At 33.2% G+C, this 21,021-nt stretch overlaps 1 protein-coding gene across 3 annotated transcripts in view; it reads right to left on the bottom strand.

Moving 5' to 3' along the window:
* Window positions 1-21,021, bottom strand: part of LOC140434629 (uncharacterized) — a 53,362-nt gene that overhangs the window by 23,961 nt on the left and 8,380 nt on the right. For all 3 annotated transcript variants that reach the window (XR_011950068.1, XM_072523033.1, XM_072523034.1), the window contains exons 3-6: window positions 15,652-15,811; window positions 11,259-11,864; window positions 7,376-7,663; window positions 2,443-2,551 (exon numbers count right to left, since the gene is read on the bottom strand). Coding sequence is in view for 2 of the 3 variants with exons in the window: in XM_072523033.1 (XP_072379134.1) it covers window positions 2,443-2,551; window positions 7,376-7,663; window positions 11,259-11,864; window positions 15,652-15,811 (1,163 nt within the window). In the remaining variant the exon portion in view is untranslated. The remainder of the gene's footprint in view (window positions 1-2,442; window positions 2,552-7,375; window positions 7,664-11,258; window positions 11,865-15,651; window positions 15,812-21,021) is intronic.

Here is a 21,021-nt window from a genome sequence, read left to right as displayed (position 1 = left end):
ACAATAGAAAGTATTTGGCACACCTTCAAAACAACAATCACAACTATACAAAGAGAACAACTACAAGACAACATCAGAAAAACAAAGAATACATGGATGACAAAAGAAGTCCTGGAACTGATGGACATAAGAAGATCTTACAAAAATCGCAATGAAGAAAAATATGAAGAAACCCAGAAAATCATACGAAACAAAATCAGAAAAGCCAAAGAAGAATGGATGAGCAGCAGCTGTGAGGAACTCGGAGATTTACTAAAAAAGCATGACTACTTTAATGCATACAAAAGATTAAGGAAGTCACAAATATGAATAAAAAAATCACTTTAGTAGATAATAACAACCAAATAGTATCTAGTCCAGAAAATGTAGAAGATATCTGGGAACAATACATCAAAGATCTGTTTGATGACTAGAGAACAGAACCACAAATGAATATAGTACAAGAAACAATACTCGATATATTAACATCGGAAGTTACAAAAACAATCAATACGGCAAAGCCACGAAAAGCCTCAGGTCCAGATGAAATATTCGTAGAGATGATAAAGCTTATCAATGAAGAAAATCTTCAGACGTTAACACTATTATTTAACAAAATATATACCACTGGAATCTTCCCAGAAGACTGGCTTAGATCGACATTTATACCTATACCCAAGAAAAATAAAGCAAATAGATGCTCACAGTTCAGATTAATTAGCCTGATGAGCCATTTTCTGAAAATTTTACTCAAAATTGTACATCAACGAATATACAGAGAATGCGAAAGAAACCTGAGCGACAATCAATTTGGATTTCGTATGAGGCTTGGTACAATGGAGGCATTATTTGGCCTCCAGATATTACTACAAAAATGCCGAGATCAGTGAAAAGACGTGTTTCTCTGTTTTATCAACTACGAAAAAGCGTTTGATCGAGTAAAACACACAGAACTCATAGAAACCCTAACACAACATGGTATAGACCATAACACTGTAGCACTTATTAAAAACTATATTGGGATCAAATGGCGTCGATCAAAATAGACAATCGTCTGACAGCAGAATAAAAAGAGGAGTTCGTCAGGGCTGTGTACTTTCTCCACTGTTATTCAATATATATTCCGAAAAGATCTTTCAAAGTGCCCTCGAAAATATTGAAGAAGGAATAAAAATCAACGGAGAATACGTAAACAACTTAAGATACAGTTTACAACGACTTTTGAATGTCATAATCAGATAGGGAGATAGCTTGGGACTAAATATAAACACAAATAAAACAAAAGTAATGGCTGTTACACGTGCACCAAATGACGACATTAATATTTGTATCTATAACAAACATATAGAACCAGTACAAAGATTCCAGTATCTTGGTTGCTGGATAACAAACGATCTTGACCACGAGGCCGAAATACGTGCTCGTATAGAATATGCTAGGTCCGCATTTCAACGAATGAAAAAATTCCTAATAAACTCTACGTTATCGTTGGATATCCGATACCAATTTATGAAAACGCTTATTTATTCCATACTATATGGAGTGGAAACATGGACTCTCGGAATTACAAGTATGAGGCGTATAGAAGCCTTTTAGATGTGGGTTTTTCGAGGGATGCTGAAGATCTCTTGGACAGAGCACGTGACCAACAACGATGTGCTAAGAAGAAGAGGTACTGAGAGAGAACTCCTAAATACTGTAAAAAACAGAAAAACGAGTTAGTTATCTAGGACATATTTACAGAAGAGAAAAATACAATTTCCTACGACTTATAATGGAAGGGAAAATGGAAGGAAAAAGAGGTCCAGGGAAAAGAAAATGCTCCTGGTTAGAGAATGTAAGAGACTGGACAGGCATGGACACACATTCGATACTAAGAACAGCTCAAGATAGAGAGCAATTTGCTGTAGTTATAGCCAACCTTCAGTAATGGAGAAGGCACATTAAGAAGATTAATCTCTAAAAATTTAAATTATTGTTCTGTCGTAGCTTGTCACAAATTTCTCAATTCAAGTCTGTGACACACCTCAAAGGCGGCATCTGAGAGTGGGCATTCTGATTGTTATTTATTCTGTGACGCTACTAACAGCAGTTTAAATAACTAAACTTTTTGAAAATTTCCTTCAATGTAGTTTTTGACGTGACGGAAAACGTTTGTCATTAACAATAGCAAAACATAAACGTCATGTTTGGTTTTTAAGTGGTGTAACACGTTTATTAAATTGATACCTTCTCACGAAAAGAAAAATCATGGACGCCTGAATTCCCCAGTGAAATACCTGTCCAATGATGTGCCACCTACAATATATTCCCTATTTAAAATTGGGAGTTTGTGGCACTGGAAACGAGGGGTTGCACAAATGACAGATGTCTATATCGTTAAAAAAAATGTCATCATTAATGAACTGAATATTTTGCCAATCATAACCATATTGCTTGTAACATGTTTGAATGCATACATACCTGCTTCTATTTTGGAAATAGTAGGCAACACCAAATACAATTAATACAACTGCTGCTAAACTAAAGGCGACGGGAACAACAATAACTGATAACTGACCCTGTTTTTTCACTAAAATAAAAATAAAATATATTTAACCAGACTAATAACTTCCTAATTAGTAAAAATGAAACAGTAGAATTTGTCGACTCAAACGATTCTCGAAAACAAGTGCTAAAATCTGAATCAGAAAGCCACGACCACAAATGTAAGATACTGATGTATAGGAGATAGTCAATTCTCACAATCTTAGGTAGTTTTTATTGTAATTACGTAAATTGTAGGCTACCGGTTTCGAGGCTTATGATGGGGCATATATTTTAAGCCTCGAAACCGGTAGCCTACAATTTATTTACAATAAAAACTACCTAAGATTGTGAAAATTGACTATCTCCTATACATCAGTATTATGTACTCTATCTAAAAACAAACAATTACCGCACTCCGATTATTCGCAAATGTTTTTACAGTCTCGAGTGCACTTTAAATGTCATATTTCTTTATTTAAATTTCTGCCACAATTAATTTTTAGTTTATAAATTATTTCAAGAAATTAGCCCTCACTATTGACAACACTTGTAGAGGAAGGGTGTACAAAATGACATACATTTTTAAAAACAGAAAATTTTACTTAAAGAAAACATTTTTTTAAACAAAACTTGGATAGAACACAAACTAAAGTATTTGAAACACTTTAAACAGGTTTTTACCAAAGTAGGAGAAAATATAAACTTTTAGCCAAACATATAAAAATAAAACAAGAAAAGTTCATTTTACCCTACCTGGCGGGCAAAATGACACATTAATAGCGATTGATATTCTTCAGTCGGTACAAAGCTCGCAAACAAACATTTTTGTTGTCTTGTCTAGTCCGGCACACTCAGCATGTGCCCACTTTTGACACGAATAATAGCATAGCCATAGCTCACCTTTTTTAGACAACTTGTACAGTTCTGTACAGTAAATGCAAGTAGCATCATCATTTTTTTCATTCGCAGAAAAAGGTTCTCTTTCGTTTTCCGACTCGCATTCTATAAAAACATTCCTTTTTACCGCTCTTTTTACTTTTGGAGGGATCTCTGGTTTCGGATTGCTTTTCTCTTTTGCCTCCTCTAAATTTGGAGTTGAGGTAAGAATAAAAGTGCCTTGACGTTTCCTTGCCTTTCTTTTTCCCTGGCCGGAAACAAATGGTCCGACTGGAACTGGACTTAAATCTGCCGGAGTAACTACTAGTGAAATACCATTTGTTGGATTTTGCAAGTTGGACTGAGCTGTCATCACATTAGGGACTTCTACAGTAGAAGAGGAAGGTCCAGGTTCTTCATTATTATCATAAACGCTTACAGCGGGTTTGACACTATCTACTACAATATTTGTAGTTTCAGTTGCTTGAAACATGTAGTCGGGGAATACATCGGGGTTTATTGGGTAGAAACCAGTTTTGGAAAATCCATGAGCAGCATTCTGGACATTAGCTACTTTTCCATAGGCTTTATTTAACAGACCACCAATTTGGAACTGAGTCCCAACTCGACCAGGATGAGCTTTGAGCCATTTGGTTATTTCTTGGTCATAATAGGTTTTGAGTGAACATAAAAGTACAATGCCATTGTCTTTGGCGTACAGAAGAGCGTCAAGATATTTATGACTTAAATGTCCATCCACAATTAACAAAACCTTCTCGGTGGAAGATGCCTTGGCATATTTTTGGAAATGCTGCAACCATTGTAAAAACACTGGAGCCGTCATCCAGCCAGTCTCCTGGGGAATACATAAAGTTCCTGCTGGTGTATGGACAGCTAATTCCTTTTTCATATTTTTTTGTGGAAATATTAGAGTAGGTGAAATATAGCTCCCGTTAGTGCACATACAACAAACAACTTTCACGTGGGAAGCTCGTTCGGCGCTCGTAATTGCACCTACTTGTTTGCGACCGGCTGTAGCAAACACTTTCTGCGGGCGTTGTACGGTCTGGATTTCTTCTGCGAAATTCTCTTAACCAATATTTTCCAGCGGCCTTTTTCTGGTTATTAAAATGATGTTCAAACCCATTTTTGACTGCTAAATTATAAGCTAACTCTAATACGACCCGTCTCGTTAGTCCAAAGAACCTTGGCTCTAGCATTTATAAATGTTCAACCAACTGTCTTTCTATTTCTATGGGAAAAATAGGTTTCCCCACCCCGTTTCACCCTTATTAACAGCTTCTATGGTAAAGGCAATATAAAGGGAATCTGTATCGCATGATGGCCTATTGGTCGTTCTTGCGTAATTTCACGGCATAATATGTAAAAAACAGAAATGTTATCCATTTGTAAGGCACATTATTTTTGTACGATCGGGTAAAATGACATACTATGTCATTTTGCCCTCTACACCCCTATGTCATTTTACCCCACATGAAGTTAATTTAAAGAAATCCAACTTTTGAAAAAACAATTACTATTTAAATGGGAATAAGCCACAATTAAAGGTTAAAGTACGTTTATTGACGTTTCAATTTCCACTTCGGAAATCGTTCTCAAAATACAAACATTAGTAAATTCAATATGTTTGTATTTTGAGAACGATTTCCGAAGTGGAAATTGAAAAGTCAATAAACGTACTTTAACCTTTAATTGTGGCTTATTGCCATTTAATTAGTAATTACTTTAAAATGTCACAAGAAAATAGCTTCAGAACAATATTTGAAAAAACAAGAACTTATTTACTAAATTTGAAATAGGAAAACAATAATCCTCATAATTTATCATAAATATTTAAACTTACCGGTTTATCGCAACATACAGCAGATTTTAATATTTCGCGCCAAAAACTTTTCGATGACAAAAATAAAATAATCGAACGTGCTCTCACTCTGACCGATGAAGCGGAACTGAATGCAAACTATCATCATGACTGATATCCACGCAGCAATTAGATATTTGTTTCTGAGCCCTCCTGAACAACGAATTCGGTATTGCTTGTCAAATTTAACGTGATACTTGGCCGATTTGAAATTAGGCTCCACCCACAATGCGCATTCGACTACAACACAATTCGTCCTCATTATTTCTTAGACCTTCGAAGTGCAAGGTACTTAGTTACTGTGTTTCGAAGAAATATCGTATTACAATAGATTTGACTTTTTAAATAATTATTGTTAAGTATTTTAAATTATAAACATGGATTTTCATTCAAAATTAGAAGGCAAAGTCTTGTCTGGACAAACAAGGGAGGTAATATCAAATGTAATTATTTTTATGCAGAGAGAAGCGATGCAAAATCCGCATGTTAAAGATTTTAAAAAAGTTTAAGAGCGTGCTCCCTTAGCAACGGGAGTAAGTATAGCCACTATAAAACGGATCTCTCTTGAAATGAAAAATATAGAAGAAGGTGCTTCTACATCATTTTTGACGCCTAACAAAAGAATGAGATCTGCCCCAAAATCCAACAATTTTAGTTTAAAATAAGTTTATTTTGAAGTTTCGAGTTCAACTTTAGAAATCGTTAACTCAAAATACGAAATACCAATAAATTAAACAAATTTTGTTTTTATTGCTTGGTAAAAAAAATCTTCTAATAATTTTATTTTATCTGACTTATTCATATTGACAACTCAGTCACTATTTGAGATATATTTTATACGATATATTTCTACAAAATCTCCTTACCAAAAAAAAAATATTCGGGAAAGTTAATAAAGTTATACAGTTTACTAAATAAATAAACGACAGATTAAAATATTTATGACTAACTAAAATGCTAAAATGCCGAACATCCGAAGAATAAAAATATATGACTATAATATAAAATATTACGATAACTCTAGTATAAAAATTAAGTAATAAATGTTTAGTCAGTATGTTCCAGGTATAAGATTAACTACTGTTCTTTTATTCTTATACAGTTTACTGTAACGCAAATGTAAAGCTTTCATCTCTGCCAATATTCCTCTTATAAAATTACAGAACGAGACATTTATAGAAGTGTTCGAAAAAACTGCCGCTTCAACATGACTGAATGGTCAATATTAATGAGTCAAATAAAATATAATTATTAGAAGAATTTGTTTACCAAGTAACAAAAACTAAATATTTTGTATTTTGAAAAAAATTTCCGAAGGAAAAATTGAAACGTCAAAATAACATACAATATAGACATATCATAGAAGTTCCATTAATAAATAATAAGGTCACTTTCTGTAAACTTGTAGTATTGAGTGTACCAACGAGGCGAAGAGACCGAGCGCATTATGTATCTCTTTTCCTCCGAATGCGTTCTCACTTAATTTTCTACGCAAGTGGACAAATTTTTCAAGTATCACCTTAAATTTGACAAGCTGTATATACAAGCAGTATGTCATTATACTCCACTATGTCATATTGTACACCCTTCCCCTGATGGGAAGTATTAAACTCGGTTTAATTTATTTACAATACTTATTTACTACTTTTACATTATTGATTCATTTATTCACAGTGTGAAAAATACTGCTTAATATTACTCATAAACTTTAAAGTTTTATAATCACAAACAAGATACGAGTAATTTCTAGAAAATGCTGCCGGCCAACGGTAATAAATCGAAGATGAACAATTGAAATCAATTCTAAGAGATTGACGGATCACTACGAGCCGTCTACAACTTTCTGGAAGTCATTACAAGACTGTGTTTTCACCACAATATGCTGATTTATTTGAGGACCTTTCAAAGGATTCTCGGAATATTTTGTTAATTCATATGCCGAAAGAATTAAAAAAAATTAAACAAATTTATAGGGAGTGATTAAGGTAGATTAATTGGAAAAAAAAATTGCAGTTTATTTTAATTAAAATTGCAAACCAGTATTTTTATCAAATGCGGTAATGTGCAGCTGTCTATGAATGTAAAAACTTTGTACTAATTTATACATACCACTATAAATGTTGACAGTTACTGGTTGAACTATCTTATTGAGGTCGTTTTTCACGATAATTAATATAGTTGTCTTGGGAACATTGAGATATCTCATAACAGGAAATTCACAGGTTTCTAATGTGTTATAATATTTACAAGTTTCATTGCCTGTGACGTTATATTCTCCTTTTACATATTTGACACAAAAATCGAAATTTTTGGAACCATAGCATTGTACTTTTAGTGACAGCATGTCTCCTGTTTGCAACCAATTATTACCGGTGACGGTTATGTTCCTCAAAGGATCTATAAAAGTAAGAAAATGTTAAATATTTATTATAGTAACAAAGTAAAGCATAATTTTAATTAAAAATATATATATAGTTTTAAGGTAGATAGTTGTGTTGATTTTTTACCATCCAAAGTAGATTGCGGCAACGTAACGTATCCACTCAATAAAAGAACATATATCCCATAATCCATCACTACCTGATGAGCTTAGTACATAATTTGTCCTAAGTCTTTGCTATGCCTATACTTAATAGTTTTGAAGATATTTTAAATTGTAGTGAACACAGTGGTATTTTACAAAAACAATTTCTTTATTTTATTTTTCATTTTTTTGTGTAATGCTTTAAGACATTTGTAAATAGTAAAGTAAAGAAAAATAATAAATTTAATTCATGAAATACCCATTTTTCCACTACAATTTAAAATATCTATCCAAAAATATTAAGTATATACATAGAAAATATTTAGAACAAATTAAAAGACATTGACTTTAGTTCATGATGTAAATATGAAATATAGGGTGATATATTTAAAAATACTGAGCAAATAATGCATTTTTGCTTAGCATGTGTTAGATTTAAAAAGTATTAGCAAAATCAATCATTTTATGAATTTTGGCAATCATTTAAAAACTATGGCTACAACAGTTCGTTGCTTTTGTATCCCTTTTCAAATAAACAGGGAATTGAACATGTTAGGATTTTCATTGAAATTTGGTTATAACTTTTTAAATATCAAAATAATTTGTATTCTTGTAACGAGGAAGGGAAGCGATCTTCTCATATTTTTATAAATAACTTTTCTCTCCAGGTGTCTCCTATAATAACAATTATAGTTATATAATCATCATAATCGTTTAATATTCGTGTGTCCACTCCTGGACATATATCTCCCTCTTAATTTTCCATCTGTTTCGATCTTTTGACTCTTGCATTCAATTCCTATGGCAACGTTTTAGATCGTCAATCTAATGTGTTGGTGGGCGACCTCTGCTTCGGTCGGCATCATCTCTTGGTCTTAATTTCAGTATCCGCTTTGTCCAGCTGTTATCTGTTATTCGAACCACGTGACCTACGCAGTTCCTCTTCAGTGTTGCTATTCTCTGTACAGCATCAGCCACTCCTGATCCTCGTCGCAGCTGGCGGTTCGAGATCTTGTCTCGCATTGAAACGCCCAACCTAGCACGCCCCATCGCCCTTTGAGACACATGGATTTTGTCACTGTTCTCCTTGTCATAGTCAACGTTTTCGCTACGAAGTTAACACTGGCAAAACACAGTGATTAAAGGTTTTTCTTTCAATACCAATTGGTATGTCGGACAATTTGAAAATGTGGTTCAACTTGAACGAAAAGAACGAACGATGGGAACAAGCATGCACAGAGATAGAACGACATATCGGAGGAACGAGAAATTCAGAATCATGGCGAATATTAAAAGCACTTCAACGAAATAAGACAGAGAAAACCCAGATCGGCAAAATTAGTGAAAACGAGTGGCAAGAATACTACGTAGAACTACTAACAGAAAACCGTCCCCAATTTCAGGAAGAGAATATAGAACATGCAGGAAATGGGGCATACGACCAGATAGAAATAAGCCTGGCAGAAGTTAAGAGAGCAATCAAGACATTGAAGAACAAAAAAGCCAAAGGAATACCAAACGAACTAATTAAAAACGGAACGGAAAAGTTATTCCGCATGCTACATAGAATGTTCGAAAGAGGACTAAATGGAGAAGAAATACCTGCGGAATGGACACAAGCATACATCACATCCATACATAAGAAAGGAAACAGGAAAAAATGTGAGAACTATAGAGGAATTAGTATAATATCGTCGGTAGGTAGACTTTACGGGAAAATTATTAAAGAAAAACTAGAAACTGAAATAATAGGAAAAATTGGAGAAGACCAAGCAGGGTTCACAGTAGGAAAATCATGCCTAGATCATACGTACACATTAGAACAACTGATAGAGAAGAAAATGGCAAAAGGTAGACCGGTCCATCTGGCCTTTGTTGATCTAAAGAAAGCATATGACTCAATACCTAGAGTCAAATTATGGGAAGCAATGAACGATCTCGGAATCCGACAAACACTAATAAAAGCAGTTAAAGCACTATACAAAGAAAACAAAGTAGCTATTAAATGTGGAAATAAAGCCTACAATCCATTTAAGACGACAAAAGGACTTCTACAAGGCTGTGCTACGTCCCCTACTCTGTTTAAAATATTCTTGGAAAAGACACTCAAACCATGGAGGAGAAAGTGCGAAGGAATGGGCATACCAGTAAGAGACGAATACCTATACACCTTAAGTTTTGCCGACGATCAAGTAGTCATCGCACAAGATGAAGAAGATCTCAGCTTTATGCTCAGAAAACTAGAAGAAGAATATAAAAACAACGGAATGGAAATAAACTTAGAGAAAACCGAATACCTAACAACAGAAAACAAGGATATGAGAAACCTAGAGATAGACGAGGGAAGACAAATAAATGGAACAGATAAATTCAAGTATTTAGGAACCATAATATCGAACCAGGGAACAACAGAAGAAGATATAAACAACAGACTGAGACAAACAAGAAACTGTATAAGACAACTAAACTTAGTGTTGTGGGATAAGAACATTACGATAAAGACAAAAAAGAGAATATATAACACCCTGACAAGAAGTATCCTGACATATGGGTCCGAAAACTGGACAATAAACAAGAGAAATAGAGGTAGAATAAGAGCAGTAGAAATGGAGTTCCTGAGGAGAAGCTGTAGACTTACAAAAAGAGACAGAATTGAAAACGCAGAGATTAAGCGGAGAATGGGAGTGCAATCAGACATAATCGACTATATAGAGGAGAAGAGACTATCCTGGTACGGCCACGTCAGAAGAGCGGACAGAGGACGCTGGATAAACAAAATCACAGAATGGAGCCCGATTGGAAGAAGAAAGAGAGGAAGACCTCGAAGGTCATTCAGAGATGAAATCGACGAGGCTATGGAGAAAAGAACCCTGCGAGATGGAGACTGGAATGACAGGGAAAATTGGAGAAAACGGTTGAGTGAAGGAAGACAGTGAAAACTGTGGAAATCCTTAGTAGTAGTGGTTCAACTTGCCAAAGGCTGCTCAAGTCAGTCTTATACGACGGAAAAGCACTCCGGTTTGGTTATCTTTTCCTATGCCAATCTCGTGACCTAGGTATTTATAAGCCATTACCTGGTCTATGGATCTTGTTCCTAAGTATATATCTTCGTTGACTACAAGATTTGTGATCATCAGGGTTTTAGATATATTTATTTTCAATCTCCCTTTTAGCGAGGAAAGATAGAGCTGATTTTAAAGTTCTTTGGTCTCATCTATCCTATCAGCTATTAGCAGAATATCATCTGTAAACCTCAGGTAGCTTAGCTTTTCTGCATTTATGTTTATGCCCTTGTCGATCACACTTTATAAATAGGTGAAACAAAGATACTGAAAAAAGTATTTTCTTAAATAAGAAAATTAATGATTTTAGTTATAGCTTAAATATAGACCACAGTTTAAAAATATATACAAAAACATAACGTAATGATTCAATTAGTGATAGATAAACTAAACTACGATTACATACCTTTAGCTTCAAATTTCTTATAAAAATATCCATAAAATGTTTTAGGATCAGTCGCCACATTAGAGCTGTTACAAACATATGGAAAGGATACATTATAAGGAACTAATGTATTATTGACAAAAATCTTAATGTTTGATTGTGGTTTCATAGTTGGATCAGTTATATGTCGTCTAACTTTTGGCTTATTTGAAATAGTTGTTACTGCAGTTGGTTTAAGTGTAGTAGTTGTTGTCGTTGACTTAGTGGTGGTGCTTACTGTTGTACTTGGCTTAGGTGTGGTAGTTGTAGTCGTTGTAGTTTTGGTGGTTGTAGTAGGGGGTGTTGTTGTTGTGGTTGGCAATGGAGTGAAATCAGCCATCACCAAGGCTTCGACAGTGTGATTCTGATATGGATCCGGGTAAATGTGAGCAAACTCGAACTCACTGGTGATTCCATAGTATACGCAGTCTACAAACCAATAAGTTCTAATTGTAGGAGCTGTTTTAATAAAGTCTGCATCTGATTGCTTTAATTTTACTGTATGTATCACCTCTTTTTTAGTCGATACGAAATTATTAGGTAATGATTTATTCCCCTGCATTAACAGGAAATCTCCATTAAGATTTTCTGAAAAAAAAAATAAAATAAAATGGTTATTAATATGAGCTAATTTTTAAAGAATCTTTTAAGCAGGTAGAAACATATATAAAAGAAACCACATATAAAAATATCTTTATAAATAAAATAGTTTTTAACATTGTTTTAGAAACCTTTGGAGAAAGCTCATACATCGTCGCCTGAGAATTATACTGTTCCCTCTCCTAAAACTCAATTTTACAGGAGAGCGTTTTTAAATTTAATGTAAAATATTTTTGATATTATTGAAAAATTGTTTTACAGATCATGATCACTGTTTGCATATTAAATTACTTTTTGTTATAGTGCTTTATTATTGCCAATTAAAACAACATTAACATGTAATACGGAAAAATTTATTTGGATATAGAACAAAAGGAACATTTAACTGAAATATTTGGGATATAGAACATGTATAGTGGATATAGAACTAACTAATTCTTAAAATGTTTTATTGGTGGTAACGACAAATTATCAAATAAAAACCAAAATTTATTAAATATATGACCGTAACTTAAACAAAAATACAATTATTAGGTGTACTAAAAAAACAATAATCTTCTATTTCTCGCTACTTTCCTTATTTGTCTATTTCTTTTGTTTTTCTTTGTTGCACATGATACTTGAATTGTGCTTCAAAACAACATTGTAAAACTCTTTATCAACTTCCGGCATGAACGGTATCATCTCTTTGAGATGCTTTTTCTTTAATTCAGGTAATTTTGGTGTTAAATTAACGAGTTGCAGCACTTCTGGTAAATTATTATGTATTTGACATCGCGTTTTTTTAACGTTTTCCAGTTTAATTTCCTTAAGTAGCCCTTCATATAGTTCACCATATTTTATGATTAAAGGAAATTCTTTTTCGTATATCAGATGTTTCACTTTAGTGTAAGGTACGTTTCGATAGGATAATTTTTCTGATTCTGCTTGGTAATTTTTATAATCTGCAGTGATCATTTGAAAAAATTTAAATTTCATTTTCCACGAGTTTGGAATCTTCGTTAAAATTTTTAACAAACTTACGGGGCTCCAAATATCTACATTTTTTACAAATCTTTCTATACAACTATGAGCTGCATCGACTTCTTGTACACAGCTGTGACCCGGTTCACCAAATTTCTGTTCTATTATTTTTATCTGACCTGAAGAATTGGATTGCAAAAAATGTTGCAAAGCAAATGTCATTATTGAATTTTTATTTTGAGGTACACAGCTGTCTGACCATAAAATTAATTTTTCAAGTGCAGGATTATCTAGTATGTACTACTTTTTTAAGTATTTTAATCAAAGCACAAGAAATATGAAGTCCGCTTCTACCAGAAATCGTTTCATGCCATAAGGCATTATATACGATCTTAGTTTTGTCGAAATGAGCAGTTAAATTATAACAAGAAAATTTTGTTTTATAATAAAAATTGCTTACGTTAGATTTTGGTAGCGAAAAAACTTTTTGCAGATCAAAACATAAAACACCAACACATTTGCTCTCGGAGGATATAAATTTGTCTCGGTTTTTTTCCTGATGTACCAAATCTTTATTTTTCTTGTGAGTTTCAAATTTTAAAATATCTGCTTCAGTCGGATTAGTAAGAGAATTATATGCTGCACACTTATCACATATATCTTTCTTGGGACAAAAGAATGTCAAATTAAATTCAGTATTGAATATTGTCCGATACATATGATATTTGACTGGTTCTGATTCTTGAGTTTTGTATAGATCATACATTTTTTGTAAATTTAAATTTCTTTCCAAATATTGTCTGGTAGAACTCTGTCGACAATAGTGAGAGTCGACTCTTTGAAAAGAGTTAATATGTTCTCGTACTTTTTGTTTTTTTTTCCCTCGGAGATAGTTTTCTTCTGATGCCTTCCACGAATAGGGGAACGAACAATGCATCTAACATCATCTTTTACACTTTTAAAAAAGTAGTAAATCCTCTGTTTACTAATATTTAATGTATTAAAAAAGTAATGTTGGCAAACTCTTATTTTAACTCCACATACATAAAAAAATATTGATATGAAAATGTTTTTTTGCTGGTTTCATTGTTTGTTCTTTTTCTTACTGCCAAAATACGCTTCACATGTTTTGAGTAGAACTGATTCTTTTTGTCATCATTAAGAGACCAAAACTGTCTATGAATTGTATCTCTTTCGTCAGGAGTAATTTTAGCAGTACACTGTAGTACACAATTTTCAGATCGACATGTCTCTATTTTCACAGATTTCTTTTCCCTGGTCCGCTTCATTGTATCAACATATTCTTGTCCAGATTGTCGTTTATGTTTTCTTATATTTTGTTTCCAATCTGATGGTCTTCTTTTTCGTTTTCGACTAATCACCGCAGGTTTATTAACTTCTTCGTTAAGATACTCTTCTTCCTCTGCCATCTCAATTTGACTCTCAGGTAACTTTTGTAATTGAAGATTATTTTCTTTTTCTTCATAGTTTTGTGCCAATGCGTCTACTTCTTGCAGTGTGCTAAATTGTAAATTTTGTGTATCCATAGTGTTTAAAGTAACCATTTGTAAAACAACAACTTTTCCTTCATTTGGTGTCGCTTTAGGTCCGTGCTTATCTTGAGATGTTTCTTTACTAATGTTTTCTTTGTCGTTTTCGACATTCTCTTCGATAATATGCCACAAAGAGCTAAAATAAGATATTATTTAGTGGTATTATTTCTCAAAAAATTTAATGTAAGCTTACTTCCAAACGTCACTAGGACATGAAGAAGGCCTTGTTGGCGACGGTGAAAGTTTTGCACTCATTATAAACTGCAAAAAGAAATTGATTTAAATATCAATGTAGTAAGAAACACATGCAATTCGAATCAAAATTACAAAATTAAAAGGAACGAATTTGAAATATGACCACATTACTTTCTGAAACATTCATGCTAATCCATTGCTAATCCACCCCTGTACTACTCTATTCATATCAAAACACATACAACCCGTATTAGTAATTTAATAGTTACAAATACATTAATGTGTAACATATTTCTTTTTATAATAATTATCAAGATTTTTTATTGATTTGAATAGGTTTAATTACATTTTATTCAATAAAATATCCGTGTCTATGAAAATTTTGAGGTTAGGTAATATTGCAAATTCGTTTAATAAGGATGATTAAATCAACACAATAATATTAAACGTACTTACTTAAATTGTTTCAGGAATACCCACTACTATTTAGTTTAAATACATTTTCTTACTATTCACTTTTTACAAAAAACAATAGATCATTTACCAACATGCCATGATGTACATAGACGTACAGTCCGGTATTAAGCACATTATGCGTAATGGATATAGAACACTATAATTCTAGTAACGTATTTATTCTAAAAGTTAAAGAGGATATAGAACAAAATAATTTTAAAAATATTTTGAGGCATACGGGATATAGAACTAAATGTTACTGAAAACTTTTAATTGGTTCTGAATATTATCATCATTTCAATGGATATAGAACAAGCTAATTTTTACAAAAATTTCTATGTATATACTCCAAACTGCCAAAAAGTGGATATAGAACAGTATAATTCTCAGGCGACATGTCATTTTTTAAAGCACAGCTTTCTTATCGCGGGCTACGGACGAAGCGATGGATCGCGCAGAGGCATATTGAAATACTGAAACACAATTAGTACTTATAATAAATATTCAAGTTTTTAAAAGTTTATACACAATTAATATAGCAGGTAAAATTTAACACCAAACAAATTGGCCAATGAGGAGGAAATATATTTATTTAAAAAATATATTACCTGTTATAACAAAGTTAATCCTTGCTGAGCCAAGTTCGGGACAGTAGAAGACAAATTTGCACGTTTTGATAACAACTTGAGCGGTATAAATTCCAGCGGGATAGACGCCTGCAGTATATGTAACAGTCCAGGTATCTGTAGAAGTGGTAACTTCTTCAATCTGTAAAAATGATAAGTGTATTAAAACATTTAAATTCTACTATATAGATAATGAATGTCCTGAAATCAAAGAAGATTGACTACAACGACCTCAGGATCATATCAAATTTATACTATAAACAGCGAGCAAAAGTACGTGTTAACGAACAGCTGTCAGAAGAAATTGAAATTAGATGTGGATTGAGACAGGGATGCGTATTGTCGCCAATTATTTTTAATGTCTACTCCGAAGAGGTCCTGAAAAAAGCTCTTGAGGGTGAAACAACTGGAATAAAGGTAAATGGAGATAATTAATAACCTTAGATATGCGGACGACACTGTGATCTTAGCCAAAAACATTGAAGATCTTCAGAGACTGGTGACCAGAATAGCAGAGTATGGAAAAGAGTATGGTTTAACAATGAATGTCAAGAAGATGAAATTTATGAGAATATCGAAAACTCAAATAAATAACTAGAATCTTCTAATAAACGGAACCAACGTCGAACAAGTGGACAAATATGCATACCTGGGAACAATGATTAACTCCACAAATGATTACAATCAGGAGATCAAAATAAGAATCGAAAAGGCTAGAGCAAATTTCAACAAAATGAGAAGAGTTCTATGTACCAGAGATTTAAAACTGGAACTAAGAGTTAGGTTCGCATGGTGCTATGTTTTTTCGACTTTATTTTATGGAATGGAATCTTGGACCTTGAATCATCAAGGTCCATCATAATATTGTATCCAAAATTCTTTTAATACCTATTACTATATTAATATTGTAACAAACCAAGATCATATTCCACGTTGGTTGCCATAATATTATGTGTAACATACAATGGCCGCGGATGGGAAGAAACAGAAGAAAGGCCAAGTCCCCTTAGTTGGACGCCAAATTAGTGTAACACACAAAAATGACCAAAGTCACGTTGCTCAGAATCGAAAAAGTTTAATTAATTTAAAAAAAAATTTTATTATGAGCTTTGTCAATTATGTATTATATGTATTTATTTATAGTAATGCAGATTAGTTTACTGTGCAATTAACAGAATATTATCTAGTGTTGCATTCAATTAACATAAAACTATATTTGGTAAGTATACTGTTTATTTATTACATTGCGGTTTAACATAACTGCACATTGAGATTTTAAAGCGATTATATACTTTTGTATGCCAAACGATTACATAAATATAATTAAATTTTAAAAAACCGAAGGGCGCCTATGCTAGTTTTGCAAGTGGGCACCTTATATCCTAGCACCGGTACTAGAAATGCCTATTACAACCACATCATTTATTCACTTTCAGTTCGAACAAATCTCCATTGGTGTGGTGTGATGTCTAGTGTTGGTGTTGCTGCTCACTTGTGCTAGAGATTTCCAGTTGTTTGTTTGAGCATATGTGATCTTGGGTTGTATATATTGTTCAGATTTAATATTGGTAGAGTTAACTTGCTTTAGATGAAGTGCCGGATATTTTTTCTGCTGTAATTCTTTAATATTGAGCAGTCCTTGTAGTTGGCTGGATGATTGCCTTCGCATAGTATGCATTTCACATTAGTTGACCTTTCTTTTCTTGGGCATTTCTCTGCAATATTTCTTTGTATGTCCATATCTTTGGCACCTAGTGGATTGTGGTATGTGTCTTTTCTGTCGCGGTGGGTTATATTTTATCTTATGGTGAAGTAGAAGCTCTAGATCATATTGGGTTTTGTTGTTTGGTGCTGGTTTAAGATCAATATAAAATATGGGTAGTGGATTTTTAGTTTTGTAGTGTTTGATATTGCAAACGTTCTCTACACAGTGTCCATGTTTTTCTATAGCTTCTTTTATGTTGTTTACGTTGACTGAGTAGTGCATATTTTTTAGTACTAGTCGGAAGCTAAGTTCTTCCTTCAGCTTATATGTATGAAATTGACTTTTCTTGTCTCTTATGGCTTTAATGATTATCCCATATTTTTCCGATGTTTCTCGTTGGACTTTGACTTAGTCTAAGCTAAGAAACTTTATTTCGTATCGGAGGCGAATTCGTCAAGCAATTCTATTAAATGCGTGACATTCTTAACTCCACTGAAAATTGAAGGTGGTTTGGCGGTTTTAGGTTTTTCAGTAACATCTGTTTGTGAATTGCCGTCATTTTCGCTCTCTAAATCATTATCTAGACTTTGAAATCTGTTAGAAGTAGTGGTTGGAAAATTTAACCAATAATCATTTATTTTCGTTTGCTTCACAGTTCTTTTATCAGGATTGTTTCTGTTCCTTTTTCTGTTTGCAACTGCTTCCCATCTTCCTGACCTATTTCGTGTGTATATTGATTGAGGTTTTGGGGTTGTTGGGTTAATTGTTGGTTATATGGTGTAGGTATAAAGAAAAAGTTTGGTACATTACCGTGTATCCGTTGTATTATTTGAAACGGCTGCATCACGGACGTTGTGAAGTCCATTTGGATGTTTACTTATTTATGGTATATTTGTTTAACTTTCGCTGCCTTCTACGAATTCAATTACCAAATAATCGTAGGTTGATTGACGCATTTTCGCCAGCAGCTCCCGGATCGGATCGGAATTTATTTTTATGTATTTGATTTTTATAAGGCTAATCACCGAATACAAATAATAGCTGATTTGCAAGTTTATGGAAGGAGTAGAAGACCAAAGGAAACCTGGGGGAGACGCTTAGGAGATTGATATTGGTTTAACTCAAGATAGAAAATTGTAGAGAAATTTAATTAGAGAAGCCGATCTTGAAAGACAAAGAGAACGATAAGCGATTTTAATAAAATGTATTTTTTATTTGTATGTGATTCTTTACATTGATATTTTGGTAAAAAGGAAATAAAAATGAAATTTACAATATTAAAATTTCTGAGTTTAATGCTTTGGAATCAGTAATAATAATCAAAATTCCGCTTTGGAATCAGTAATAATAATCAAAATTCCTAATACAAAACTGAAAAACAAAGAGTTTACAGTCACAGGAGATATTTATAATTTTGTAAAGAAATATAGGGCGCTGAGTAAAATTTAAATAAAAACAAGTAATAAACTGACTAATATGGTTGGTCACTGTATTCCTCAGTGACTAAGTTAGTAGATCCAGCTCTGAATATTACCACAGTCCAGAGGCTGGAAATCTTCTCAATTAGCGGAATACTTATAAAAGTCTTTAAACAATCGAATAAATGTATCAAATTATCACTTTTTATTAAATTCTATCCGCCAATTCTTCCTACATCACCATTAGGCCAGCCACCAAAAATCAACATGTTTTGAAAAATATTAATTTTTATTTCAATAATTTGTGAAGCAAAATAAATATATAGTACAGTGCTAGCCAAAAAACCCTCCTCGTATCTTTTGAAAGGTTATACTTATAATAGTGAAATTTGGAGGGAGAAAATAAACGGACGTAGGCTGCTCAACTAGTCATAACGTTATAGTCATAGATGACGTTACATGGCGACTGTAGCCGATAATTTTAAATTGGACCTTATGGCAAGTGATATCTCATTTTAAAGTTATTGAAAATACGTATTCAATCATACTAATTTTGTTTGGGTTTAAGCTGATTTTGATGAATAAATTGTGTTCAAAATGTACTCCAGCTACTTCGTGACAGCAATGCATCCTATTGCTAAACTCTAATCGTACTCATTCAAATAGGTCGGGGGAAATTGCACTACATTCTTCAACAATTCGTTGTTTCAAAATGTCAATGCTGTCGGGTGTTGTAACGTAAACATTAGATTTCAAGTAGCCCCACAGAAAAAAAATCTAATGGTGTGAGGTCCGTTGGCCGAGCTGGCCAATCTCTCTACCACGATATTCTTCATCTAGATAATGTCTTACTGCACCATAATAGTGTGCAGGGGCACCATCTTGTTGAACTTTATTTCCAAATTGCCGAATTAATGTGAATGAATGAACTCAATTGCGTTTTGTAACATCTCCAGATACACTTTATCGGTTAAGTTACCATTGGGAAAAACAGGCTCAACTATGTGGTTTCCCAAAGTACCTGCCAAAACATTTACTTTTTCTGATTTGTGTTACTCCAATACCTGACATTGTCAACATTTCCATTGAGGGAAAAACTACTTCCGTCACTAAAACAAATTGTTTTTATGTAATCTGGCTGTTGATTAATTGGATTTGACATATTTTCACATAATTCTAGTCTTCGGTCAGGGTCTCATCTGAAAGTTGGGGCACCATTTCTGCAAGTATGTCAATTTTTTTGTCATCACTAGGTAATTGTTAATCGACCAGATCGTTTGGCATCTTGAACACTACCTGTTTCTTCAAACTTCCGAAGAAGCTCCCTCAAATAAGTCCTCGATATAAGGCGATCGGGGTACCTCTATGAAAACGACGTTCCGCTGCATGGAAATTGTTTCTACAATTACCAAATATTAAGACATCATCATCATCATGCAACCTCTTCTGTCCACTGCTGGACATAGGTTTCTTCCATTTTTCGCCACTCTTCACGGTTCTATGCTTCAGAAGCACAGAACCACAGAATATTAAGACAGCTGCTACTTTATCGGCTACAGTATGTACCATTCTGTCTATGTAAGTATTTAAACGTCTCGTTAAACAATAATTAAACTAAATATTCAAGGTATATAAATATTCAACACTTTTGCAAGAACTTAGCAAAGAAACAACAACTATAAAATTGAAAAATGTCAACTTTTTGACAAATAATCAGAGGCGGACATTAGAATCTTTATTCATTAAATGCGAAACTATAATTTTAGTACTTATTTAATTGATTTATCAAAATCAGCTTAAACCCAAAACAATCTATGACTATTACGTCACCTGTTATGATTAGTGAAGAAGCCTACGTCCGTTTACTTCCTCCCTCCAAATTTCACTCTTATAACTATAACTGTTCAAAAGATACTTATTCATACTTTCTAGTTGTTCAGAAAATGCACTCTATTACTTAATTAGAATGCTACTTGTATTTTCATTCTAATTATGTAACAGAATATTTTAATCTCCTTTTAAAAGTCGACAGAATCAAAACCAATGTACAAAACAGAAATAACTGTTACCTACTAATACACTACCGAGCATAAAATTAGGGTCACCCCGTAATTTGAATTTATTTTAAAAATTATTATTCTGTTTTAACTATTTTCGGTTGTAACATAGTTTACTAATGGATTTCTTGAAAAAAAAAATTGTTGTCGTTGCTGTTTCGACAAGCGTTTG

This window comes from Diabrotica undecimpunctata, chromosome 2, assembly GCF_040954645.1.
Source record: "Diabrotica undecimpunctata isolate CICGRU chromosome 2, icDiaUnde3, whole genome shotgun sequence".
NCBI lineage: Eukaryota > Metazoa > Arthropoda > Insecta > Coleoptera > Chrysomelidae > Diabrotica > Diabrotica undecimpunctata.
This window is presented reverse-complemented; position numbering and strand designations above follow the sequence as displayed.